At 48.6% G+C, this 27,218-nt stretch overlaps 1 protein-coding gene across 5 annotated transcripts in view; it reads left to right on the top strand.

The window, feature by feature from the left end:
- SPECC1L (sperm antigen with calponin homology and coiled-coil domains 1 like) overlaps positions 1-23,883 on the top strand; it is a 181,047-nt gene extending 157,164 nt beyond the window's left edge. For 3 of the 5 annotated variants that reach the window (XM_003419169.3, XM_064272411.1, XM_064272413.1), the window contains 3 exons: positions 19,886-20,002; positions 20,275-20,334; positions 21,160-23,883. In XM_003419169.3, the coding sequence (XP_003419217.1) occupies positions 19,886-20,002; positions 20,275-20,334; positions 21,160-21,249 (267 nt within the window). In that variant the 3' untranslated portion in view covers positions 21,250-23,883. Of the gene's footprint in view, positions 1-19,885; positions 20,003-20,274; positions 20,335-21,159 lie in introns of those variants that run through there. The other 2 variants (XR_010318604.1, XM_010598715.3) reach the window with 2 other exon arrangements.
- The last annotated feature ends 3,335 nt before the right edge of the window (positions 23,884-27,218 follow it).

Below are 27,218 nucleotides of genomic sequence, written 5' to 3'. Positions count from 1 at the left end.
CCTGTTGTAAAGCCATCTGGAGTTGTGTGTGTCTGGCAGGGGCGGGGGTAGTTCTTAACTACAAATCCAATTTCTTTACTAAGGACACCCACTCTGCACTTATCTACATGGTTAAGGTTCAAAGACCAGATGGTTATGGGAAAATCGGTGTTATGTGAGAGTAGCCTTGCTGGAACATCTCTTTATATTGAATGCAAGCCAAACCCCCATGGAAATTCCCTTTTCAACTGATTGGCTGCTCACATCAGATCTCAAAATGGAGGATGATTACATCAGACACCAAAATGGAGGGTGACCACATCAGATCACAAAATGGAGAATGACTGTCAAATTGTATCATGTCACTGCTAAACCACTGAGAAGCACAGCCCGCGAAGTTGACACATAACCTTAACCATCACAGCCAGCGTTACTCTTGCCTCTCACCTGGGTGTTCGTTACTGGTAGACGCCCATCATTAATGCACAAAATAGTTGGATAGTAGATTTTTCACTATTGTCATAAATGTAAAATGTCAGGTAAAGAGATGGTAAGTTCAGAATAGGTGTATAGTACTAGTCAGGTTATCTGTTTCTTCTTGAGTGAACTTTGGTCACGTGTCTTTCAAGGAGTCTTCATTTCCTTGAAGTTGTTGAATTTATTAGAATAAAGTTTATAATGTTCCCTTATTATTCTCTTAATATCTATAGAATCTGTAGTAGTGTCTCCGCTCTCATTTCTGACAGTGGTAATTTGTGTATTCTCTTCTTCCATTTGTTCCCCCCCCCACCCTTATTAATCTGGCTAGAGGCTTATTAACTTTATTTATCTTTTTAAAGAATCAGATTTTGCTTTTATTTATTGTATGTATTTTTCTGGTTTTCTATTTTGTTGATTTGTGCTCTGATCTTTAGCATTTCCTTTCCTCTGCTTATTTTGGGTTTAATTTGATCTCTCTTTTTTTCCTGGTTTCTTAAGGTGGAAGTTGTTGATTTGAGACTTCTTTTCTCCTCTAAGTACTACTTTAGCAGCATCCCACAAATTTTGATACATTGTGTTTTCATTTTCATTCAGCTCAGAATACTTCTTAATTTCCCTTTTGATTTCTTATTTGACCCATGAGTTATTGACGAAGTATATTTAGTTTCTAAACGTTGTTGTCAGGTGCCATCCAGTCGGTTCCGAATTATAGTGACCTTATGTACAACAGAAAGAAACACTGCCTGGTCCTGTGCCATCTTCATAACCATTGCTGTGTACGAGCCCATTGTTGCAACCACTGTGTCAGTCCATCTTATTGAGGATCTTCCCCTTTTTCACTGATCCTCTACTTTATCAAGCATGATGTCCTTCTCCATGGACCAGTCCCTCCTGATAACTTGTCTAAAGTATGTGAGACAAAGTCTCACCATCCTTGCTTTTAAGGTGGATTCTGGCAGTACTTCTTCCAAGATAGTCTTGTTCGTTCTTCTGGCAGTCCATGGTATATTCAGTATCCTTTGCCAACACCATAATTCAAAGGCATCGATTCTTCTTCTGTCTTCCTTATTCATTGTCCAGCTTTTTACATGCATATGAGGCCATTGAAAACACCATGGCTTGGGTCAAGTGCACCTTAGTCCTCAAAGTGACATAGTTGCTTTTTAACGCTTTAAAGAGGTCTTTTGCAGCAGATTCGCCCAATGCATTATGTTGTTTGATTTCTTGACTCTTGTTTCCATGGGTGTTGATTATGGATCCAAGTAAATGAAATACTTGACAACTTCAATATTTTTTACATTTATCATGATATGAGGATGGCACAGGAATAGGCATTTTTTCATTCTGTCGTATATAGGGTTGCCATGTGTCAACGGACTCAATGGCACCTAACAACAACAAAAATCATGATATCGCTTATTGGTCCAGCTGTGAGGATTTTTTCTTTGTTATTTTGACTAAGAGCAGATAATACCAGAAAGATGCTTACCTGTATTTTATTGACTATGCAAAGGCATTCAACTGTGTGGATCATAACAAATTATGAATAACGTTGCAAAGAATGGGAATTCCAGAACACTTAAATGTGCTCATGAGGGAACTGTACTTAGACCAAGAGGCAGTCATTCGAACAAAGCAAGGGGATACTGCATGGTTTAAAATCAGGAAAGATGCACGTCAGGGCTGTATCCTTACATCGTACATATTCAGTCTGTATGCGGAGTGAATAATCCAAGAAGCTGGACTATGTGATGAAGAACATGGCATCAGGAATGGTGGAAGACTCATTAACAACCTGCAGTATGCAGATGATACAGCCTTGCTTGCTGAAATCTAAGAGGATTTGAAGCACTTACTGATGAAAATCAAAAACTATGTCCTTCAGTTTCTAAATACCTGAGGATTTTTCAGAGCTTGCCCAAATATCCCACAAAGTAATCACTAAGAACATAAATAGTAAGACTCAACCTACCAAGAAGAAACACACTGGAAAAAGATAAACTATGCTGAATGTAATCAAAGTTTGAGTAGCTGTATTAATATCAGACAAAGTAAAATTTGGTTCAGTTTTATATTTTTTGGAGGGAGGAGAGGATTTGTTGATCTCCTCACTCCACCATAGCCTGAAGTTTCTAGCATGCTTCCTCTTTGGGTTCTTTTTTATTTAAATTTTCCAGACCCCCTTTCACTAAGCAAAAGCAAAGGGGCACTTATTCTTTATTCTCCCAGAATTGTGTGTCCTATAGATTGAACAGTCTGTAGAGTAAGAACTAATGAACAGATAAAAATAGCTCAGTTCTTCAGAGCTCCCTTTGTAATAATAAAATACCTGCAGATAAATAGGACAAAGGAAAGTTCTAATGGTAAATGTTATGAATTTTATGAATGGCATGAAGCTAGCACCTTATGTCAGTCATACCCTTCGGCCACTAAGCGTTTGCAACATCGGGAAGCTTCTGCAGTGAGTAGAGTGTATGTATCAAGGTAGCTTTCCTAACCTTGGTTCTGATTCTTCTTGTACTGCATGCTGGAAGAGCAAGGGAGTGGAGAAACTTCATTTTCACGTATGGTTCCTCTTCCCCTTAACTGTCGCAACATGGAAGTTGAAAGTGGGCTATGAGTACTACTGATACCCCTTTTTATAAAAGAGAGTACAGTTTCTCTTGGCAAAACATGAAAGAATGCCACTTTTCCCTGCTCCTTCTCTTCCTCTCCCATTCCTCCTTCCTAGCTTCCTCTCTCCGTGATCATTGTTGGGACTGGGCAGGGGAGTGTGGACGTGAATGGTTAGGGGAAAGCTGGGAGTCCTGCCAGTAGATAATACAGGGTCAGTGGTGCATCAGGAATGCCTGATAGTCATACCAAAGCTCGGGCAGATTGACTTCCTGTTCTGTAACTGGAATCTTAGGTCACTGGAATGGCTTCCCAGAGTTGAAAACCAAAAAAGGTGCAGGCAGTAGATAAGCGTTTTGGTATGAGTTGAATCTAGATTGAAAGTCTAAAATTTTTCATTTTACATTGTCACTTTGCATGGAAACTAAGTATATAAAAAGATTTTATTGTTTATAGATATTACTGTGTTTCAGGGGTTAAAAATACTTGAACAAAGGGGAAAAAAGAATGGTCCAATGTGTTGTAGTCCCACCCGTTCTTTATGCAGACCTCTGTATTCTCATGAGGAGTGGTTAAAAAAAACCCAGATCCTTCTCATCCTCCGTTCTGATGACAAAATGTCTTAATCCAGAATGCTCCCAGTGGCTAGGTAGAACTCCACATTCCACCAAACACCACCAGGGAAATCCAAGGTACCCCCATCTTGGCTCTCCTGGGCCCTCACTGCACACAGCAGAGATTAGATGATAGCTTGGGGTTGCCATGCAGTGGGAGAGCTGCTTCCTGTTTTTCAGGGAGTTCCTCTCAGTGCCAAACACAGCAGCTGGGAAACAAAGTTTTCCCAGAATTGCAGTCTACTTACTGCATTCTTCCTAAACATGATTCTGACAGCAACTGTTAACATCTGTTTCCAGAAATGTCAGGGCTGTAATTTCTGTAATTGATTGATTAGGACCGTTGCTGTAAACCAGCTTGTTGAGCCTCTTCAGTATAGATGAGAATACTGTTTTTTTTTTCTCCTGGCTGTCACAAGTTAGATTTTCCTACATAGGTGGCAGCGTGTAGACATTACGTAGAACACTAGCTCTTAAGTGGTGCTATTCACGATTCTCATGCTGAGCATCTTCCAGAGACTTGGAAATCTGCCCCGCCCAGGTGCTCTTCAGGGGCCAGTGGGTATGGCCTGCACACAGCAATAGCAATTTCTCTGAAGAGCCGTTGTGACTTCAATAGAATGGGCTCATGGGCGCCTTAGAGGAGGAAGGACGGGGGCATGAGAGACTTCCTCCTTAACTCAAGCTTCTGTTCCCTTTCCCTTCATTATTTTCCTGCTGATTAGAGAAAACCTGCCAAATGTAAAGTGGTCTGATTGCCAAAGGTCTTAGTGTTAAGAAATTGTCTCAGGAATGGATTTTCTTAGATAAAATCTGAAAGAACCCCCAGAATTACATTCTTAGAAGGAATTTGGATAAAGTGAGGCTTGAGACAAGCTCCTGGAGTTCACGTAGGCCTGGTGCATAGTGAGGAAACAGCAAATCAGAGGGTCACCATGCCTGCCTGAAGTCAGACGATTGGGTCTCCCCCTCGCAGCCCTGGGTACTTTCTGTGGAGCTGCCAGATTCTTCTGCAAGTTTCCAGTAAGAAAATATCCTTACTATGAGGCATAGAAGCGAAATCAGATACATGATGTTTTCAAGAGGTGCTTAACTATATTGCTAAATACAGAATCATTGAACTGTCGGGGTTAGATAATCTTTATCTGTCATCTCAAAGAGTGTGCAGTTGGCCCATCACTCACAGTCCCTTTCTGCCTTACCTCCTGAGAAACCATGTTTTCCTTGTGCCTCATCTACTTTGGCCAGGACGTCAGCTCTCCACGGAGTTCACGTTTGGCAGGTAAATGTTATTACTTACACCGTTGCACTGGGTATTCACAAATGAGTTTGGCCTGAAGAGCCATCTAGGGTGACTCTTCTAATTGTAGAAGCAGGTTATTTGTAAAGATGTCCTATTGCTGCCTCATAATATTTAATTACGGAAGGAGTAATTAGCCCTAGACGCTGCAGGGATGGGGAGAAACTAGTTTTCTTTCTGAGTGGGCTCTTTAGATTCAGGAGAAAGAAGGCTATTCTGGTTATCTGCTGCTATGAAACAACCCCCACCCAAAACTTAATGGCTTAAAATGATAATATTTATTTAGCTCATGAATTTGCAATTTGGGTGTGGTTTAGTAGGTACAGCACCTCTCCACACCACTCATCCTCACCTGCTGTGGCTAGAATCAGCTGAAGGCTCTCTCACTCACTTGTGTGATAGTTGGTGCTGGCCAGTGGCAGAGACTTTACTGGGTTGTGACTGCAGTACCCACGTGTGGCCTCTCTGTGCGACCTGGGGTTTCTCACAACCTGGTGGCTGGGTTCCCAGGGCAGGGTCCCTCGAGAAAAACATGCCAACACTGTCTTACTTACTACGACTGGTCTCTCCTGCCACATGCTCTGTGACAAGTCAGTCACAAGGGCTGCCTGCTTATAAAAGGAGGGAAGTAGACACCACCCATTGGTAGGGGCATAGTGAGCTTCTGCAGAGGGTGTGGGGCCAGAAGTATTGCTATGGCTGTGCTTGGAAACCCTGGTAGTGTAGTGGTTAAGTGCTACGGCTGCTAACACAAAAGGTCAGCAGTTTGAATCCATCAGGCACTCCTTGGAAACTCTATGGGGCAGTTCTACTCTGGCCTGTAGGGTCGCCATGAGTCAGAATCAACTCAACACCAATGAGTTTTTTGTTTTAAAACAGGTGCTTGAAAACTCCAGTCTGCCAAGAGACTGTTAGCTTTTGTTTAAGCAAGCAGGGAAGCTAATAATGTTATATTGACCTGGCAGAGCCTTCTGGTGCCCTCTAACAAAAACATTGCCTCTCAGAGAGAATCTGGTAGAGTCGGCAGTATGAGGGTGGGAATAAGTGACAACCTGGTAAAGACATCTACTTTACTTAAGCTGTGTGTTTGCATTTGCAGGACTTGGCAATAAGTCAGCTGAGCTCTAATTGTGTCCTGGGCCACACAGGAAATGGCCTGTGACCTTTTGAGCCCATCTGGTGTCTTCCATCAGACATCACCTTTTCTTCCAAGTCATTTGATCTGGACTGTACCCAGCCTGTTCTACTCTGATTTAAACCTGTACCATATTTAGTACAAAACTCCAAACACAGAGAATAAGTACATAGCTTGAAAGCAGAGAGAGGCCTTGTGCACTTAAATGCGTTTGTGGCCCTGGGACTCTTCTTTAAAAAAAAAACAAAAAACAGATTTATTGAAGTATAACTGGCATAATAAACTGCATGTATTTAAAATTTACAGTTTCGTAAGTTTGACATGCATGTACCTTTAAAACCATCACTACCTATAATGAGCATATCCATCACCCTCAAAGTGTCCTCGTGCCCTCTTTTTTGCCTGCTTCTCCACCCACCCACCATCAGCCACCACCCCCCACCCCACTCCCAGGCAACCATTGATCTGATTTCTGTCACTTTTGATTTGCATTATTTATAATTTTATGTAAATGGAATTATAGCATCCACTATTTGGCAGGGGATGTCTGGCTTCTTTCACTGCATAATTATTTTGAGATTCATTCATGTTACATGAAGTGATTGTTTATTTCCTTTTTTCCTGAGTAGTAGTCCATTTTCTGGGTTTATCACAGGTTACCCATTCACCCGTTGGTGGACTTTTGTATTGTTGCCAGTTATTGCCCATTATAAACAAAGCTGCTGTAACACTCATGTATAGGTGTTGCCATAAACATAATGGGCTTGGTGGATCATGTATGTGGTAGGTGTAAGTTTAACTTTTAAGAAACTGCCAAACTGTCTTCTCCTTCTCACCCTCGCAAGGCTTTTTATGGTCAGCCATTACCCCTTCTAAACTGGGTAGTGGTATCATGTGGTTTTAATGTTGCATTTTCGTAATGACCAGTGCCAAGCATCTAATGCTGAGCAGTGCTGAGCAGCACATGCTTATTGGCCATCCATATATCTTTGGTGAAACTTCTGTTCAGTTTTTGCGCATTTTCTTGTTGTGTTATTTGTTTTCTTAACGAGTTTTGAGAGTTTCTTATATGTACTCTGTACAACATCTGTATGAGATATATATGATTTGCACATACTTTCTCCCAGTTTGCAGCTTGTCTTTTCACTCTCTTAACGGTATCTTTCCAAGAGCAGAAGTTGTTCATTTTGATGAAGTCTGACTTATAAATTTGTTTTTTTCCTCACGGAGCATGCTTTTGGTGTGGTATGTACAAAATCTTTGCCCAACCCAAGATCACAAAGGTTTTCTCCTGGAAGGTTTATAGTTCTAGATTTTACATTTAAGTCTGTGGTCACTTTTGTTAATCTTGCTGTATAGTCTGAGATACAGATTGAGGTTAATTCTTTGCTGTGTAGACTCCTCTTTAAGTGGGAAGGGTGGCACGTTGTAGGAAAGGTGAAGGTTTGAAGAGTATCCTGAAGACAAGTGTGGACAGTGTGGTGCATACAAGATGCCAGATAATACAAGAGATGGACGAAGGTGAGGGAAGAGGGCCAGTCTTCTCCAGGGAGGGGAGTGCATCAGGTAGTGATGACTACTTCCAAAAGGAGAGATAACAAAGAGCAACAGACAGGCTCATTTAAGAGGCACTTTCGTGGGTTGCAGGCAGATGGATTTTTGTATCCCTGCTAGTTGCTGTAGTACAACACATGTTCGTCTCAGTATTCTTGAGAGAAAGTTAGTCACAGAGCAAACACAGGCCATGGCCTTGTTGGGGCGGGTATGAGACCTCTGTCCACTGTGGCACTGTCCCTCGTCTGTGAGCCTGCACTGGGGAACTCTAGGTGATACATCTGTGGAGCGGAAATTCTCCCTAAAACCTCCAAACCTGTGAAAATTCCATCTTTGTGTGCACTAAATCAGTCATAAGGTACATACTGAATACTTACTATACCCAACCAGGGAGGTAATTGATGAAAGGAAGGAGTATAATGCAGTCTGGAGCATGGCTTGTTCCCTAAGGAACTTTCAGAATTATTTCTGGAACATGATAATATCTGCAGGCCTCTTTAAACAATACCTTTTCCTGGGCAGTTTCTCCCTTTTTGTGGCTCAGATCTGTACTTGCCAGCACTCATTCCTGCACAATGTGGGAACCCAGGTTTGAGTGGCCACCTGCCTCCACACTGTTGTGGTCCTTTTTGATGGCTGTCAACCCTCTGGTTTTTTTTTTTTTTTTTTTGGCATTCCCATGTGTTTTATATCAAGAAGCCAGCAAAAAGAGTTTTTAACCAGTATGTACCCAAAATAAAACCAGAGGAAGTCAGTGTGGGGCCAGGAACAAAGCTACACAATACATGGGACCCTGGTGCCCTGGGTCTTGGTGGATGGAGCTCTGTTGGTGGCATTTCTTCCAGCGATGGTAGCTTATTATACTCAGTCAAGAGGAGGATCCCATACAGTTTCTGCTCATCACCATGTGTCACATTAGGGTAAAGGTTGGTGAGCCAGTGGGTGTGGGACTCTGGGAGAGAAGCACAGGAGGTGACACCATTTTTTAGATGAGTTGCCATTTTCCCTCTGCCAAAGTATGGAGCTAGTACACTGACAGATTCAAAAGAGCGCTGTACTCCTGCTGCCTTGCACTGTGATATCTTGGTTCCCTCAGTCAGACCAGCCGTATTAGCCATGATGTGCCAGCCAGGTAGGACCAGGAACCCGTCCAGGCCCACCCAGGTGTTGGGGTGACTGTCCTCTGAGATGTGAGCACCTCGAGAGGAAGGATACGCCCACACCTACATCTCCCTGAGGGTGCGAGGCAGGCACCATCTTATCTGTTCACTGTGTGTTGACCTGACAGTGTACTGACATCTCTGTGTGGTAGACGTCCTCTTTACGTAAATTACAGCTTTCATATTTCAGGCGTTTGAACAAGTCCATGTATACTGTGTCTGTCCATATGCTTTACAGTGTTGTCATATCTCTTCATTTTTAGAGAACTGAAGCATTCCTTTCTTTTTTTAAGCCTGTCACTATAGAAATTTTCAGATTCTCTGGACTGTACGTAGTTCTGGATTTTCTGTACTTTCCCTCAGAGTTTTCTTAAACCAGCACATCACTCAATAGACTGTGCTGAGGGCCTGAAATGTGGGGCTGGTTCCACTTAGCTGTCATCACTGTGGAGACCCCATGACATGAGGAGGCCCTGTGACAGCTTGTAGAGCCACTGTGTCTTCACCTCTGGCTTACATGGGGAGCGTCCTTAGGTTCTAGGGGTTTGGCCAGAAGAATGGGAGCCACTGTGACTGTCTCCTGTCCTTGGAGGAGGGAGTAGTGACATCCTTCATGCTGGTCTGTGTTTCAGAAAGTAGAACCAGCACTCACTTGGGAGAAGTTGGGGAGGCGTGGGGACAGGGGACCGCTGCAGGAGCCACACTCCGTACCTTACAGCATTTGCCTTATTATATCCCATAATTGATTGTTTCTTCCGTTTTGCACGTGAGAAAATTAAGACTCAAAGGTGAACTATGTGCCCACAGTCAAATACTCCGTCTGACTGAACACCAGGGGAACTGTTGCCACATCCTCTACTTTCCAAACAAGGCTTTCTAGATACATGGATTTCAAATTGTCTAAAGAATTTTAGGACCCAAAGTGGAGGACCATCAGCCTTGTGAAGTAAAGAACTCCCTTCCTGTCACCAAAGGTGCTAGCATGGATGGAAGGGCCTTTTCTCAAGAAAAGGCCTTAGAACAGGGCTTCCATGAGTGGGGGCTTCAGGGCCCACAGGCCCCAGGTTTCACTACATGTGTCTGTTTCAGAGCTTGAATACGAAATTGGTGACCTTTGCCCTGATGATAAACTAAAGAAGTTCATCCCAAGGATGTTTGGGGATTCCTAATTTTCACCCCTCAGGCACACCTGTTGTCTTAAGAGATCAGGAAGGTGTGGGGTGAGGATGGGGTGTAGCCCCTGCACCTTCTCCTCCCCTTGGCCCAGGCCCTCCCCCAGCATTGATGTTGTTGTTAGGTGTGGCCGGGTTGGTTCCGACTCATAGCATCCCTGTGCATAACAGAATGAAACACTGCTCGGTCCCGCGCTGAACTCAAAATTGTCGCGATGCCTGAACCCATGGTTGCAGCCACTGCGTCAATCCATCTCGTTGAAAGTTTTCCTCTTTTTAGCTGACCGTCTACTTTACCAAGCATGATGTCCTTCTCCAGGGACTGACCCCTCCTGATAACATGTTCAAAGTACATGAGATGTGGTCTCACCATCCTTGCTTCTAAGGAGCATTCTGGTTGTACTTCTTCCAAGTCAGGTTTGTTAGTTCGGGCCAGCATGTACCAGGGTAGATGGTGCTTGGAGATCATTACTGTGACTGCCCCCTTTAGCTGAAGTTGGGTTTTTGTGAGGAGTAACTCCTGTCAAAAGCCAAACTTAGTCTGTGGAAAAGACAGCCAATTCCTGAGCTGCTAATAAAATGCGCACAGCCTGCCCTAGTCCAGTAATCAGCTGCTGCCCAGGTGGCAGCTTCTGGTGGCAGCTCCCTGGAGTCTCCACAATGAAGACTCCCTGGGAGGGTTATGGTAAACACAGGGCCGTTCATCCTAGGCTCATAGGATGATGTTTGCTGACCTGTTCTAAACTGTCTCTTCAGAACAGATTTGTTTAACTAAAAATGTCATACCGCTTTAAACCCAAAACGTATTATTGTAACTTAGGTTTTGTTTTTATGAAGCTTCCATATAGTCGAACGTGCCTGAGCATACTGGATGACTTCTTTCACAAAATCAGGGCCCACTCCCTTTCTTGAGCTTCGGAACTACCATGCACAATAGGGTGATCAGAGTTACTCAGTTTTTTCTTCTGGTGAAGGACGGTGATTGATATCCTGCCTCTTACCCTTAGCAGTTCGTTTGTTTGCATCGAAGAAAAAGTTTTTTATTTACAAAGCTGGGCCAAATAAATTCACCTGAGTTTAAGCCGTGTAGCGTCTCAGTAACACCGCAGGGTAAGTTAGCTGCTCATGAGATCTACCTGTTGCACAGGGTTATTAGACATAAGCCAGCTCATAACATTTGCCAGTTCGTTATATCAAATACACGTAACATAAAATTTACTGTTTTAACCATAAAATTCAGTGGCACTAAGTGCATTCCCAGTGTTGTGCAGCCGTCACCACTGTCTAGTTCCAGAACATTTCATCATCCCAAACAGAAACCCTGTACCCATTAAGCGGTCACTCCCTATTCCCCCCTTATCTCAGCCCTGGCAACCACAAATCTATTCTCTGTCTCTATGGATTTGCTTCTTCTGAATATTGCACATAAATGGGATCGTACAATTCGTGGCCTGTTGTGACTGACTTATGTCATACAGCATGATGTTTTCACGCTTCATCCATGTTGTGATATATGTCAGCACATAATTCTTTTTTATGGCTGAAAAATATTGCATGGTATGGATGTACCGCATCTTGTTGATCTGTTCACCTGTCGACGGACATTTGGTTGTTTCTACTTCTTGGCTGTAGTGAATAGCGGTGCTATGAAAATTCGTGTACGGGTATTAGGTCAAACACCTGTTTTCAGTGCTTTGGGGTGTATACCTAGGAGTTGAATTGCTGAGTGATATGATACTTCCATGTGTAACTTTTTGAGGAACTGCCAGACTTTTCCATAGCAGCCGCACCATTCTGTATTCCCATCAGCAATGCACAGGGTTCCAGTTTCCCCACGTCCACAACCACACTTGTTATTGTGTGTCTTTTTTATTTATTATAGCACTCCCAGGGGTGTGAAGTGGTATCTCACTGTGTTTTGATTTGTATTCCTCTGATGACTATTGATGTTGAGCATCTTCTCATGTGCTCATTGGCCATTTTTATGTCTTCTTTAGAGAAATGCCTTCCTTTGCCTGTTTTTCAGTTGGGTTTTTTGTCCTTTTGTCATTGAGCTGTGTGTTTGTTTTAAATGGAAATTTTCAAGTATACACTGAAGTCAAGAGAATATTAAAACAAACCTTCATGGACCGCATCCCCCAGCAACAAGTCAACACACGTCACCACCCCCCCACCCTGCAGTGATTCAAAAGCAAATCCTAGACGTTTATTGTCATCAAATAGTTAGCCAGAGTTCAAACTCCCTGATTGAATCATAATGGTTTTACAGTCGGTTTGTTTGAATTAAGAGTCAACCAAAGCCCATACACTGCATTTGAAAAATTTGTCTCTTTTAAGTCCCTCTCAGCCTACAAACCCCCTCCCCCTTTTTTTCTCCTTTCAGTCTTTCTTTCTGAAGAAGCTGGATTGTGTGCCCTATAGTTTCCTGCATTTTAGATTTGCTGATTACACCCCTGTGGTGGTGTCCCAGGTACACGGTGGTGGATAGAACTAGATGCTGGATCAGATTCCAGGTCACATTTGTGTGGGATTGTGTCTGTCCATTCAGAGGTGCAGTGGACCAGCTGTCTCTGTGATGTTATCAGCCATTGATCATCATTATTAGAGTTTGCAAAATCCTGTCCCTCCTTCCTTGTTTATTAGCTAGAGTTCCTTCTTCCAGCTGGTGAACAGCTATTGGATTTCTTGGAAGTACCGCTTGGTCAGGAGAGTTGGATCACTCAGGATAGCGAGAGAGGTGACCCAGTCCTTCCAAAGAATGAGGGGTGGGGAGTGCTTTTGGAAGCATCGCTGTTACTCATGGTTGTCACACATCATGTATTCCTGGCCATTGCACTAACCCCCTCCGCAGTTTTTAAACTGGTGGTCCTCCACTGGGGACCTTTAAAGAAAATGACCAGTTGGGTCAGCACCTCTGAGGCAGGGCTGAATGTATATAAGCTAAAAACCTTTCCAGGTGGTTCTCCTGCACAGTGAGGACTGAGGGTCCTTGACTGGGACCCCACACCCACAACACAGGGCCATGAGACACAGGGCACTTCCTTCAGGGGCTCACCCTGAGCTACCCACCCTGGACATGGCGGGGAGGGCAGGGACGGACGCTGATGATTTTCTGGCTTCGTATCTCACTTGCTTTTAATGGTTCTTAACGCTTCTACATGATGAATGCCCTGGATTCTCACTGGAGTCCTGTTAACTGTCCAGCTGTCTAGAGAAGTGTCTGCCACAGCTTTGTGGGGGACAAGCGCAAATGGAGCTGAAGCCCGGATCTGAGCAGTCTTTTCACATGCCCCTCATTTCAGTGTTCCTGTTTTAGACGTTATCCCCCTCATACACACACCCCCCTGGCACACCACACAGAAGGGCCCCACCATCTCACTCAGAGGCCCAGGCTGTCGGCCTGTCGGTATCTCACTCAGTACGTTTGGCTGCAGCCCAGCAGCTCAGTGCCCTGTGCAGCTGGCTTTAAAGAGCTCTGCCCCTGCTGTGCAGGAACCTGTAGACACCGCTCAAAACCTTGCAGACAACCACGAGGACACTGGTGCTTGCTCGTATGAGCCAAGAGATGACTCATGCTTTTTGGCACCTTGCCCATAAAACAGCATTTCCTTAAATAAATCCGAACCATAATAGATATTTAAAGAGCGTGTGGTATTTGGGGGTGTCATTTATGGCCCTTAATTAAACTTCAGACAAATTAAAACATTTCAGATAGTCTATGACATTTTGTATCTTTGTGTTTTGCCAAAGGTTTGTGTAATTTCTGGGCTTTCATGCTGTACTCCTTAGCTCTCAGTGCATATAGAAGAGTACGCAGCAAGGTGCCACGTGAAGGCCAGGTAGAGAAGGCTGAGCAGGACAATCGTGACTGCAGTGGGGGGAGAATGGGCGGCTACCCAAGGATCCAGGCAGCCTGGCAGAGGTGGCAGCGGTGTCGGTGTGACAAGTTGAGCAGGACCCATTCATCCCTCCACCCGTCTATTTCCCCTACCCGGCAAGTCAGGCCACTTGGTTGACGTTGCCAAGAAGGAAGACCAGGCACTTCTAGGAGAGAAGGGCAGAGCTCCTTACCCGAGTCTGTACGCAAAGCTTTTTGAACTTCTGTCCTGGCAGATACCATAACCCTCTCATTTTTGTCCACCTTAATGCAAACATAGAATTGTCTTGTAGAATGGAAAAGCTTAGAATTGATCTGAAAATGAAATGCTAACTCCAAATTCATCAACCAGGAGCTTGCATTATAACTACCAGCGCATTTTCTGTCTCTATTTTAAAAAGAAAACTGTTTAAAATAGAAATGAGTGCCATGACTATGATGAGTGGACCTTGGAAAGTCTTTTTTTTACATCAGCAGGTGAGTTTTCCCTCTAGAAGTCAGTTTTTGGTTTTAAGAATAGTTTGTTTCAGAGGGATCAGGTGGCCTGCTCCCGACAGTGTCGAAGGAGGAGTCAGAGCCTGTCTGTCCTGCCGAGGCCCTTGACCCTCTTAGGGTCACAGATGGCACTGCTGCTCACGGGGAAGCTCTGAAAGGTGCACTTTACAGACGGCCTTCCCACTGACGGGGAAGTTCTGGAAGGTGCACTTTACAGATGGCCTTCCCGCTGACGGGGAAGTTCTGGAAGGTGCACTTTACAGACAGCCTTCCCGCTCACAGGGAAGTTCTGGAAGTTTCCCTTTACAGACGGCCTTCCCGCTCACAGGGAAGTTATAGAAGATGCAGTTTACAGGCAAGAACTCTTCTCACACGCTGGAGTGCTCTTTTCAAATATGGAAATTCCATTTCTGGACAACCTCTGTAAACCAGGTGCCTGCAAATATTGTGACACCATAAATATAGATCATTGAACTCTGTGCAGGGGTGGCTTCTTAAAACATAATTCGTAATTGTTCCTCCCGTTATAATTTGCCAGTGTTCAACCCAGCTCATGGTGCAACTGAGGCTTTTACATCCATGTGGCCTCTCCTGTTTTGAACTCTTCCTTTGGCCTCTGGGCCACCTCACTCCTTTCTGGCCTTCCCTGCTGTGACTGTGAAACATTGTCCTCCTCGTGTTGCATTTACAAGTGGGGGTTCTGAAAAGCCTACTCTCAGGCCTTCTTCCTGCCTGCTATCCCCCCCATCTGTCCTGGGTGACCACATCCAGGGCGGCTTCAGTCCCTTGCATTGAGGGTACTGCCTCTTGTGTCTCTTTCCAGCCTTTCCTGAGCTCCAGACCTGGCAGGCCCACAGTGCAGCTCTTCCTCTGCTCACACCCTCACTCCACCTCTAGCACCTCTGTCTCGATGGAGGCCACCTGCCATCCAGTCCTGCAAGCAGGAACCCTGGGTCATCCTGGCCCGCCCTCCCCCTCCTTGCAGCCAGCCTGTCTCCAGCCTGGTTGCTCTAGCTCCACAGTCTCTCCTTAGCCCTCACTTTCTTCCCACCCACTCCCCAGACCACAGGACCCCCTCTCCCGTGGGCCACCCACTCCCAGCTTATCCTGGCAGTGACACTGGCTGACTCTGTGAGCCTGGCCTGTCACCTGCACGCTCACCCTGCCAGCTCACCCTGGTTTGGGCCTCGTTGTTTTGATTTGACAGTTCGGTTGTCGGGTACTTAAAGGCGACTCCCTTTACGTGAGGTCCAGGAGACTTGTTTCATGAGTGAAGCTGAGTGAAGCCGTGACTTTTACTGAGACTGCAGCCTGAGGGGGCGGGAAGCGCTCTTCCAGTATCTGAGGCCTTGCTTCATGAGGAAGCGGAGGCTGGAGAGGCTGGTTCCCACAGCTGGGGCATCTGAGGCACAGCAGTTTCCTCTGATGAGGGCTGCTGGCCATGAGGCGCTGCAGCGGTGAGGCCCGGCACGTACGCAGCCCTGCATGAGACCCTGCATCTCAGGGAGCAGGAGAAGGGGCCAGCAGGGCAGGAAGTGGGGATTTGTTTTCCTTCAGAAGTGGCATGACCTGTAGGTGCACAGACGTGCAGTTGGTAGCTCACAGAACACTCAGACAAGTTATTGAGAAGCTCTGCGCCTGCGCTTCTGTGGCAGTGCTCGGCTCCCTCAGTTGTTTGTACTAGCACCTGGTCACAGGGGCAGTGAAACTCCAGGGGTGCAGACTGGTGGTGGACGCAGGCCTGTCAGGTCATCCCCAGACCAGACATAGGGTTTGGCCACTCCTTGGTCCTCTGAGCCTTGGCCGCCTTAATCTAGAAACAAACAAAAATGTTTCTGGGTGATTTTGGGAACCAAAATGAAGATACTATCCACAGGGTGCATGGGACAAGGGTTCTGTTCTCCCCTGCTGCCAGCCAAGGACTTTGGACAGGTCACGTCCCTCCCCAAGACCTCATTTCATCCCAGATGAAGTTGACTGCCCGACCATGCTTCCTGAGATACACAAGAGATAGGAGAGGCAACATTTATATGTGTGTGTGTGTGTATTTGTCTCTGTGTATCTATCTGCATGTGTGTCTGTGCATGTGTGTATTTGCCTTGTGTCTGTGTATACATGTGTGTCTCTATGTGCATATTTGTGTATGTTTATGTGTCTGTGTGTGCCTTGCGTGTCTGTGTGTATGTGTTTATATGTGCACCTGTCTGTGTGTGTGTGTGTGTGTGTGTGTGTGTGTCTCTCCTGGAAGTCAGGACCTGCTCATGAGGCTGTGTTCACAGTACTTGTATCATCCTGTGGGTCACTTATTCCAGGAGGAATAAGAAATATCCCCAGGAGCAGATGGTTTGCCTTAAACAGTAAACCTTGGACCTCCTCAGTCACCTGGGAAACTCGCTCTGGAGGCAGATAAAACTAAACCAAAGCAAACCCTTGCTGTCGAGTCGATTCCAACTCTTAGCGACCCTATAAGACAGAGTAGAGCTGCCCCATAGGGTTTCCAAGGAACAGCTGGTAGATTTGAACTGCCAACCTTTTGGTTAGCAGCCAACCCCTTAACCACTGCACCACCAGGGCTCCAGAAGCAGTTGAGGCCGCAGGAAGTAGACAAAAAACAAGAGCACTTGGGTGAGAGACTGACTTGATTTGTAAACTTTAACTTAAAAAAAAAATTTATTTTATTTTATATTTTTTTAACTTAAAGCATAACTAAAAAATAAAAGAAAAAACGAGTACTTGGGAAGTGCTCTCTCTTTGTCCCTCCCTGGGCCCAAATTTTACCCAAAGTGTGTGAATTAGTACAATCTAAGTGTACAGTTTGATCTTGAAAATAATTCTGGCAAATAAGGGTAAAGGCTGCATACCAGCTGAGTGGCAATGTCACATAATAACATATCCCAGGTGGCATTTAATTTGAATGTAGAGTAAGGCACCTCTTAAAAGAAGGGTGATATGCTCACCAGCCATGGTTCAGCACTGATTGGCTCCTAGTACCCCACGACACCTGTGAAATGTTTACATCTTCAGACCACCAACAGCAGAGGTGTTTGACCTGCAGTGAGTCTTTCCTTAGAGTCCCCTCACTGGGCGACCAGCTGCACCATGACTCTCCTTAGCACACACAGTCTGCTGCGAGGCGACAGAGCAGGGCAACTCTGAGCAGGACAACTCTGAGCCCTTCCTTCCCCAGGCCAGGGGGGCTCCGCGTTGGAGCAGCGCTTAGGCCCAGCAAAGTGACAGAGCAGGGCAGCTCCAAGCCCCTGCTCTTCCACGCCAGTGGGGCATGGCATCAGAGTGGCATTCATATGTGTGTGGACATGCCCATCAGCATTCTTGCTTCCAAGGTTTAAACTGGGAAATAGCTAAGTGTCTTAGTCATCTAGTGCTGCCATAACAGAAATACCACAAGTGGATGGCTTTAACAAAGAGAAATTTATTTCCTCACAGTAAAAAGCAGGCTAAAAATCCAAATTCAGGGTGTCAGTTCCAGGGGAAGGCTTGCTCTCTCTGTTAGCTCTGGAGAAAGGTCCTTGTCTTCAATCTTCCCCTGGTCGAGGAGCTTCTCAGGCACGGGGACCCCAGGTCCCAAGGATGCTCTGCTCCTGGTGCTGTTTCTTGGTGGTATGAGGTCCTCAACTCTCTGCTTGCTTCCCTTTCCTTTTATCTCTTGAGGGATAAAAGGTGGTGCAGGCCACACCCCAGGGAAACTCCCTTTACCTTGTTTCAGGGAGGTGACCTGAGTGAAGGTGGTGTCATAGTCCCACCCTGATCCTCTCAACATAAAATTACAATCACAAAATGGAGGACAACCATGCAGTACTGGGAATCATGGCCTAACCAAGTTGACACACACATTTTGCAGGGGAAGACGGGGACATAATTCAATCCATGATACTAAGTATTCCTTTTAAAATAATCATAAACTTATGTGTTAAATAACATTTTTTATGAAAAATAACTTTTTTCCAGAATAAATAAAAAAAAAAAAAATAGAAAGGTGGCATTGTTTTCCCTTTTCGCAGCTTTTCCATTTGGCTTAATAAAAGGAGCTGGGTTCTCGTTTCTGCATCTGCCTTCAGTATGCTGGACCTACTGTGTTGGTGAGAGGGTTTGGAGAAAGTCCGGCCAAACACAGATACATGGTTGGAAAAGGCAGGAATATTCTAACAGCCTTTTCAGATACAGGCAGTCGCCAGGTTATGAACGTCCAACTTACAGGCAACTCGTACTTAAGAATACACTGCCCCATGAGTTAAATACATACAGAGGTTCATAATAAGGAACGCACGCACTACTTTGTGATGCTCATGGAAACATTGTGCGGGATGGAGGTGTTTCTTAAGTGTTTTATATGCATAGAAAGGTAAAATATATACTGTATACTAAGGCAAACATTTGACTAACTGACACTGAGTAAGAACCATATGTACCTGTAGGATCGGATCTCGTTCAGAACCCAGAGACTGCCTGTACTCGTGTCTAACACTACACCGAAACTCGACAAGTAGTGGTTTCCTGAGAGGTAGTTGTAGAATCTGAAAGGAATCAGTGACTTTTCGCCTCCATCCACCAGAATCCCTTGGCCAGCCTGACGCCAGTGTCCTTTGGCGGGACTGGCACTGATGTTCTTCTTACTCAGCATGGCTGTACCCTCACGCACTAGGCATTGGTTCTGCAAGTTAGGTGGATCTTTCAAATGTTGACACCTTCCATTATTAAAAAATTACATCTGTTAGTCCCCTCAGCAATCTTGTCAAAAATGTCTCTAAGTGTTAGGAGCTATCAGGCTTACAGTAGCAGATACAAGCTTCAAAAACCAATTTTCACGTGAAAACTTGAATCTTATCATTGGCTGCAAATGCTGTCAGCTGTTTTCCTCGACGTGACGTTTCCTGGTTCATATTCAAGGACTTTGCCAAGTAGCCAGGTCAGCAGAACTGGGTCTAGCATTCATTCTGTCGAGTAACAGTAGGGCACAGGAGAAAGCAGCAGTCAGCTTACGTCTCAGCTGCACACTCCATGCCGAGGTGCTGGTGGTTTCTCTCCCGTTGGCTTTTCCCCGTCAGTGCAGTATCAGCATAGTGAAGAGGGCAGGGACGCCGAGATCTCAGTTCCTCCTGTCACTCCCGCAGCCTGCATCCCCTGCATCTGCCACGGTGGAGGTAGGCCTTGGCAGCCTAGGGGCCTCACGGCGTGCGGGTTGTCATCCCGATGGGAACGTGTCATATGAGGCCTGGGTGACGCTGTGGCCGTGCTGTCCCACAGTGGGAGAGTGTGACATGCCGTTGCTGATTTTGTGGCTGCAGGAAGAATGGTGAGAGGGATGGAGGAGCCAATAAAAGGGCCGCAGATACCAGGTGGGTCCTAGGATACAGCCCCTCACCTGCTGTGGCTTCTCTAGAGGCCACCCTGCCCAGCCAGGCTGGGTGTGTCTTGCAGAGGCCCTTCTGTCCTCCACGGCATCCTCCTGAGATCAGTGCCCTGTCACTCACATGATCTTCTTCTTCAGAATATTGACATTACGAACTTCAGCAGCAGCTGGAACGACGGGCTGGCCTTCTGCGCCCTCCTGCACACGTACCTGCCTGCCCACATTCCATACCAGGAGCTCAACAGCCAGGACAAGGTGAGGCTACAGAGCTACTGCCCTGCGATCCTCGTCACACAGGGAGGGTTGGGTGAGGAAGAGGGACAGAGGCATCCTTGCTGAATCATTGGGACCGTGCTCTCAGGCCAGCATCAGAGGCTGGACTTGGAGGGCTCCCGGGAACAGGGTGTTCGGCACCACCTCGGAGGCAGTGCCACTGTCCCTTAATGCCTCCCCAGAGCAACCAAACAGCCGTGTGGCCTGTCCTGCTACACCTTCCTCACACCGCAGTGACACTATTTCTCTTGCAGAGACGGAACTTCACGCTAGCCTTTCAGGCAGCAGAAAGTGTTGGCATCAAATCCACACTGGTGAGTCTTTTCCCCCAGGCACCCCTGCAGGGCTCAGCTTCATGCTAGGATGAACGTCATCTTGTTAAGCTCAAACTGGGGTCACAGGGCAATGTACTTGCCTGGCCACAGTGCAGCTCCTGGGTGGCCATGGGAGGGAATGGGGTGACAGAGCCCTAAGTAGAGACAGTCGAGTGCTTTTCACACGCTGGGTCTTCCCTGCCCGTGGGCATTCTGGGAGGTAGCTCCTGACTGTGGACCTTGGCCACACTCTGCCTCACGCTCTCCTTCCTCTGAGCTGAGCCTAGACCTTGTGCTGCACTCTTCTCATGCTCACCTTACCCTGGGCCGAGCCCAGACCTTGTGCTGGACTCCTCCTCATGCCCACCTTCCCCTGGGCTGAACCCTTGGGCTCAGGAGTAATGTACTAACAAGCTGTCTCTAGAAGGTACAGTCCAGCCATCCTCTGCCTCTATCAGCCTAGAAAGTGGGTGGATGTCGCTCAAATGCAGAGCTTGGAGAGCCCTAACACAGAGGAGTTCCCAGCATGGTGCTATGGACAGGCTCTCATGAGTGGTATAGGGGCTGGCAGGGAGAAAGCCCCCCCAGAGAAAGTGAGCCCCCCTTATTCTCGGGCAGGCTGTGGTGGGTGGGCAGGAGTGACTCTGGGTGGGCTCAGCAGCATAGAGCAGGCTCTCAGGGTCTTGGGACAGGCCAGTGCAAAGGGAGGAAGTGCTTTCAAAAGGTGTAGTTGGGCTGAGACTGAGAGCCCCTAAGCGTGTCCCACCTGAGAGTTCGTGACCAGCCAGGAAACCGGTATGTGACCTGAGCTTCTTCTTCTCTTAGGACATTAACGAGATGGTGCGGACAGAGCGGCCAGACTGGCAGAATGTGATGCTGTACGTGACGGCCATCTACAAGTACTTTGAGACCTGAGCACACCCCGGGAAGCTGTCTGATGGCTATTTGCCTGCAGTCTGCACCGTTCCCTTCGTTACCACGCACCACTAGCTAAGCTTCCAGCAACTCTGGGCTGCTAGCCTTCAGCACGGGCTCCATTCAAAACTCGGGCCTGTGGCAGGCCTCCTGACACACCACCCACACCGATGTGCTACAGAAGGCTTCCTTGCGAAGTGAACACTGAACTAACTAAATGCTGTGAGATAAAGAAAAGGTCCAGTCACAGCCAAACCGAGGAAAGGGATTGACTCACACAGGAAGCTCACAAGGCTTAGTGAAGCTTCAGCCCAGGGTTCTTGGGTTCTACAGTGTGGGTCCCAGTGATGACCAAGTGGGGACAGATACCTGGCAGAGTCTTTGCTTCCTGGCACTTGAGCAGAGCGGCCTCTGCCTGTTAGATGACCTGGTTCAAGTGCTGTGCCACCATGTCCACGTGACGGGGCTGTCCTTGCCAACACGATTCAGGTGTTTACAAACCTGAGCCAGCAGGTGATTGAAATGGTGTGTTGCACTTGGGATCTCCTCCTGTTAATGAATTCATGCCTCTGGGCTCCTGCCGACAGGGAAGAGTTCAGGGTCCCCGCCCCCATCCTCCAGCTTTGAAGGGCTTGGACTCCCAGCCCTCACTTAAGTTCTAGTCAGAAGAATTGTTCATAAAGAGTTCTAGTTAAAAGTTCTGTGCTGTGCACAATATTGGGGAAAATAGGTCCTGTTTTCTTAGTACCAAAGTTAAAACAGTTTTAATAAGTGTAGAGATAAAACTGAAAATCTGGACAGTGTTAAATGGTAAAAGCAAGGAATAAAACAGGAAGTAGCAGGAGAAAGAAGTAAACAACTGTAGGGTGCCCGAGCAGTGTCATTTAAAGTCATTCTGAATTGCTGGGACTTACTCCTCCAAGGCAAAAATTTGAGAAAGTGCCTTAGCTGTCCTGGCAGGGGCAGCCCGTTGCCCCAGGCACTGGGGCCTCCCCGGGCTGTGATGGTGGAAGTTGTCTGGGGCCTTGTGGTACTATGGCGTGGGTGGTGTGTCCCCCGCCACACCTGTCGCCCCCACACCAGAGCTCCTGTGGCAGTCTTTAGAACCAAAGCCTTATTTGAAGATGTCCTGTTGAGATGGCCTCCGTCCAGGCTGAGACTTCACAGCCTTCTGGGGGACAGGGAGCCCATGCCCATGTGTGTGGAGCAGAGCGGCTGTTTGTGGGAACAGTGCCAAGACCTGTTACTTCAGATACAGTTGTGCTGGCGCTGCAGGGCACTGTGAGGAAGCATGGCCACCACAGAGGAGGCTCACTACCACCAGCAGGACCCAGGAGGTCTGCATCCAAGCACGAGGTTCTAGACCAGGATTTCCACATGTCTGTATTGTCCAGCCAGGAGGGTGGCGTGATGGAGTGGACCGTGCATGCATGAGGCCTGTGGGACCATGGTCACTGGGCAGCTAGAATGCCCCCTGTCCCTCCCAGAGACAGCTGCCCCATTTTCAGCTACAGAAGGAGAGGCTGGGTGAGCAGTCAAGTCCCATACCCCCCGGGTGATCCACACAGACCCTGACCCCACACGTGTTGACTCCTAGGCAGTGCTCCCCACAGATGCAGACTTCCGTAGATGCCACCTGCCTACAGACGCTGACTCCCAGGCGAAATGCTGTTGGCTCCCACAGATGCTGACTTCCTACAGACACCAGCTCCCAGGTGAAGCCCCTCCACAGACACCGACTCCCGCAGATGATGACTTGCTCAGACACCAACTCCCAGGCGGAGCCCCCGAAACACCAGTTCCGCTGCCCCCTGCAGAGCTCAATTCTGCCTCTGCTGTGCAGTTCTCGTGCTTGAGTGGCTGTCCTGGGAGGGTCATCGTTTTATGTATCTCTCTCTATACAGATTTTACAAGTTCTCACTGTCACCTTTGGGTGCCCTCGATCAGGCCTGCCCACGTCTCTTTGATCTGTAGTCGCATTCTTGTTTATTTATTATGTTATATTTGGGAGAACAGCTTTGTCTCATAAGTGAGAAAACTTCCCTGAGTCTGAGTTCATAGCTCTGCCCCTTCCTGCCACATCGGCCCCACCCCGGCGCCACTCTGCTCTGAAAGGTACTGGCAGAGTCCCTTACAGGAAGGTGGTCCCTACTCACAGCTGTGCCCACATGGGCAGCACTCCCCACTTGGGAATCGGGTCATGGGGAGGCCTGGCCTGGGCCTGCCTGGCTGGAGCTCAGCAGCCACACCCAAAGCGTATGGCGGGGGTGCCTGGCCGGGCACCGCACCCTCTGTAGCTGACAGGGAAGAGGAGCCCAGAGCGCTCCTTGTTTTATTTAACAGAAGCAGTACTTTTTTGCCTTTTCCAGTAGGCCCTAACGCTGTTGGCTTCTTGGGAATGATTGTGGATAGTCGTGTATATTTAAGTGGTGTTCTGAGGTGCCAACTGCTTGCATTTGCTCCCAGCACCTTGTCTGTGAGCCGGAACGTTGGCTGCCTCTGCCCCTCAAGCACAGGCTCACTGCAGAGGCCAGCGATGTTTGCATCTCCCGGGACCAGAGGCTCCTGCCGGCAGGTCGGCTTTTGTATTTTGTTCTGTTAAATATTCTTGAATGTATTAAATGATTGGAACAAGCCAGGCTCAGGCTCACTGGCTCCGCTCTCCCCTCCAACACTGGGACAAAGTTGCATGAACCAGGCCCCTGGACTCCTGGGCGGCTGAGCAGGGAAGAGGGCACCTCTGAGTCTTCAGTCCCCTGTTGATTGCTGTGTTCACGGGCAGGCCAAGGACATGTCCTGGGCCTAGGCAGCCAACCCGTACCCACAGTCCCACTGCCACGTGCTCTTGGGCAGGAGCCCTCACCACAGAGGATTGGCTGTGACATGGGGTGGCCCAGGTGAGCATACAGGTCTGCTCAGCCCAGTGACTGCCGAGAGTGACCAGTACCAAGACCCTAGAAACACCCCAGAATGGAAGCCCTGGCCTTGCCCCAGCCTTGGCTCAGACACAGGCTCCCCTGGGGTGGGAGTGGGGTTGTGAGGTATTTTTGAGTTTTTACAGAGACGTTTTTAAGAATATATAATATGATAGAGAAGCAAGAAACATTGGTAATTATCCAACCCAGAGGTCCCCAGTTCACCCTTGTTACAGTGCATCTGTGTGGGGAGATCAGGGTCCTCAGACACGGCCCAGAGCAGTGCCGTGTGTCCTCACTGTGCACACGTCATGCAGAGGCCCGCCAACAGGTGTGAGTGCCAGGTGACTGCCACCGCCGAACACCAGTGACCACCCCCAGGACAGCGTTGAACAGCATTGAGCAATGGGCTTGCCATGGGGAGGCCGAGCCCAGGCCCCTGATACCCCTGCATCACACTGTGTGCCGAGTGCTTATGAGCCCCTCTCTAGTGGTGTGTGAGGCCCTGGGGATAGGGTCCTCTGGTGAGACTGGGGACCTGCAGCTGTCACTTCTGTCTCCTGGCTGTGGGGGCCAAGGAGATAGTCCCAGGAGAGAGGACATTCCTGGCCGTAGCTTGAGCCTAGCAGGGCACTGGGAGCAGGGCTGAGGGGCAGGTGGTGAAGACAGGTTGTTTGAGGAGGTGCACTTGGAGGGCCACCATCCGTGGCGTGGGTGGCCACTCACAGAGACTCAGCTGCCGGTGGGTCTGCGTGAGGAGGTCATGAACAGCAGGCCCCTGGCAGTGCCCTCAAGGAGCCTAGTGGGTGTGCCCAGCCCACCTGCTCTGCCAGCCCAGGACCTGTGACCCCAGCCTGACCTCTGTCTGAAGACAACCACATTTGTAACCAAAATACAAATGCTTTGAATTGCACTTTAGTAGTAAGGATGGTCTTGTTTTTGAACTCTGCTTGGCTGCACTCCCCAAGGTCTTAGTGGGTTTTATCCCCACGACCAGCCCCTCAGCCACTGCCCTTCGTGTGAGCGGTGCCCCCTGGGAGTCCGCCTGGAGAACGGGTTGTGAGGCTGACCCCAGGGGCCTGCCCAGCCAACGCACTAGACCAGGTCACAGCCTGCGAGGACACCCCTGGCCAGCCCCAGGTGCTGGGGAGACTGGGTGGGTGGCAGGGCTCTGCTCTCTGCGAGTCCTCTGTCCTGAGCCTTGCTGGATGGCTTTGATGGTGGGAGCAGGAAAACAGGTTCCTGCACTGTGGGGGGAGGAGGAGTCCCAAGAGGGCCCCACACATCCTCCATCCAGCCAGTGGCTGCACCCCTGGACAATGGCCTGCCTACGTGTGCACACGGGAACAGGGACAGACTTGGCAGGTCTACACAGGCTGTGGAGCATTCTAGGCAGGGTCCAGGATGCTGAAATCATCAGCTTGGGTTCAGACTCTGGGTTCTGACCCAGCTCTGACCATAACAGGCCAGGACTTCACTGGGCCCCAGCCCATGCCTCCGCAAGAGGGAGAAGGAAGCCTTCCTGGCCAGCCATACCCTGAGGGAGTGTCAGGTGCGGAGAGTGCCTGGGCAGAGCCTGCCTGGTAGTGACGACAACTGACCAGTCCAGGCCCAGAGCAGAGGTGGGGTCAGAACACCAGGTCCCCCCCATTTCTGCCAACAACACTTTGCCCTCTGTGAAGGGATGGCCCCAAGAAGGGGCCCCTGCTGGATCCTACCAGGCCTCCTCCTCTCCATGTAGTGATAGGGAGGGAACCTGGTATCCCCGGGTCCCAGGAAGGCCGTGGGGTGGGGCATGGGGGAGACGAGAGAGCTAGCTGATTTGAACGCTCTGGCAGATGCCACAAGCAGGTCTGTTGCTGCCCACCGGGGGGCCAGACTGCCGCACCTTCTCTGGGCCTCAGTTTCTCCATCCACGCTCAGCTCAGAGGCACAGGGTTCCGGAAGGGCGGCCATTTATCCCACACCCAGAATCAGGCATGGGGTGAAAGTCTTCCCCAGGGGTTGAGGGGACTTGTTCCTGTGGCTTTGCGTGGCTGTGGGTGGTTGAGGTTCACTTCCCCTGCTGTGATTCTGTCTGAGGATAAACCAGAGGGAGGCCCCATTTCCTCAATCCCAGAGCCCCAGGAAATGTGCCGGGCCCCCTCTGGAGGAGAAATTGGGTGAGTACCTCAGGAGGCCTGAAGTGGCTCCCAGGGATCCCAGTCCAGCACAAACAGAGCCCTGTCCTGGGTCTGGCATTTCTTGCTCCCTTATGTGGCTCGGCTGCCCCCATAGCACACAGTTGGGACCTGAAGCCACGCAGGTGCATCCTGGATGAAACAAAGGGCGTGGGCTGGCTGCCTAAGAACAGATCCTGGGGCAGCAGCACCCAGCTGGCTGTGGTTGGCTGGAGCCAGAGGGTAGGTGCCTCACCCTCCAAAGCTTATCTAGGCTGGGCAGGGAAACCAAGGCCTCAGCTGGGAGACAGGCCTGCCAGGGCGTCCCCACTCACAAGGATGCAGGCCCAGGCCTACCCTCAGAGCTCCTACCTCAGGTCTCCTGCCCTTGATTCCTTGGGCCTGGAGGACAGCTCAGTCTGGGCCCTTCCCCCACCCATAGCCTCAACATCCAGGAGGTCCTGAGGAAGACATAGGGCTGGTGAGGGCAGGAGACCTCATGGAAAGGTGGCTGAGTGCTCAAGGTTTGAGGTGCACAGGCTGGGCCTGGAGGGAAAGACACAGCTAGCTCCAGGGGACAGGGACAGTCTGGCCAAGTGCCCACCTCCAGTCACCACTGAACCAGAGTGTCACCTGGTGTGTGTCCGGTCTCAGCTATGGCTTTACTGGTGACCTTGACAGGCAACACAGATGAGGGAGGGAGGGCACCCCCTTCTTCCTCAGACAAGCTCAGGATACTGTGTGGCTGGAAGGGCCTGGTACCCCAGGGAGTGACCTCTGGAGGCCTGTGGAGCTGACACAGCTACCTGATACTGGGGCTACCAACACTTGGAATGGGTACTGTCTGTGGGCTGAGGAGCCTTGACTCTGTGGCCTGAGGACAGCTGCAGACATG

Source organism: Loxodonta africana, chromosome 19 (genome assembly GCF_030014295.1).
Source record: "Loxodonta africana isolate mLoxAfr1 chromosome 19, mLoxAfr1.hap2, whole genome shotgun sequence".
Lineage (NCBI taxonomy): Eukaryota > Metazoa > Chordata > Mammalia > Proboscidea > Elephantidae > Loxodonta > Loxodonta africana.
This window is presented reverse-complemented; position numbering and strand designations above follow the sequence as displayed.